This window comes from Nanorana parkeri, unplaced genomic scaffold (genome assembly GCF_000935625.1).
Source record: "Nanorana parkeri isolate BGI_ZX_2015 unplaced genomic scaffold, ASM93562v1 scaffold3074, whole genome shotgun sequence".
NCBI lineage: Eukaryota > Metazoa > Chordata > Amphibia > Anura > Dicroglossidae > Nanorana > Nanorana parkeri.
In genome coordinates, this window is record NW_017309342.1 from 50,084 (window position 1) to 50,564 (window position 481).

The window sequence follows — 481 nt, forward strand, 5'->3', positions numbered from 1 at the left end:
GCAAGAGTACCTGTCACTGAGCGGCTGATTTGCCCGGTGAGCGCTACACAATCAACACCTGGTTGCCACTAACAGATTATGTGGATTGGAACAACATTCACCATATTTATTCCCAGATAATTTTTGTACAAGTCATTCTGAATGGAGAAAGCTGGTCGGATGGCCAGTGAAACGTCTTCAAGAAAAATACAGCGAGTCCAGTTGCTTCAACTTATTTTTTACAGATATTTCACTGCGTTAGATACGGGAAGAATTTACTCCTTGCCGTCTGCAGGTGAACAGACACCGAGGATTGGCTCGGAAACTGTTTGGTATGACGTTAATGGACGGGAATAAGGTGGAATTTACCAAACTGTCACTCAAATCCAAAATGTTGTCCGGTTTGGATCGGTGCGATGGCTTCTTAGGAACCAGAACTGGTGCGTCTCTACTGTCTGAAGAGCTGTCACTCAGAACCTCCGCCTGGAAGATATGGAAGAGG

At 45.3% G+C, this 481-nt stretch overlaps 1 protein-coding gene across 1 annotated transcript in view; it reads right to left on the minus strand.

The window, feature by feature from the left end:
• Nucleotides 1–237: 237 nt before the first annotated feature.
• LOC108802737 overlaps nucleotides 238–481 on the minus strand; it is an 18,191-nt gene continuing 17,947 nt past the window's right edge. Inside the window, exon 5 of the mRNA XM_018574592.1 lies at nucleotides 238–462. Within this exon, the coding sequence (XP_018430094.1) occupies nucleotides 238–462 (225 nt within the window). The remainder of the gene's footprint in view (nucleotides 463–481) is intronic.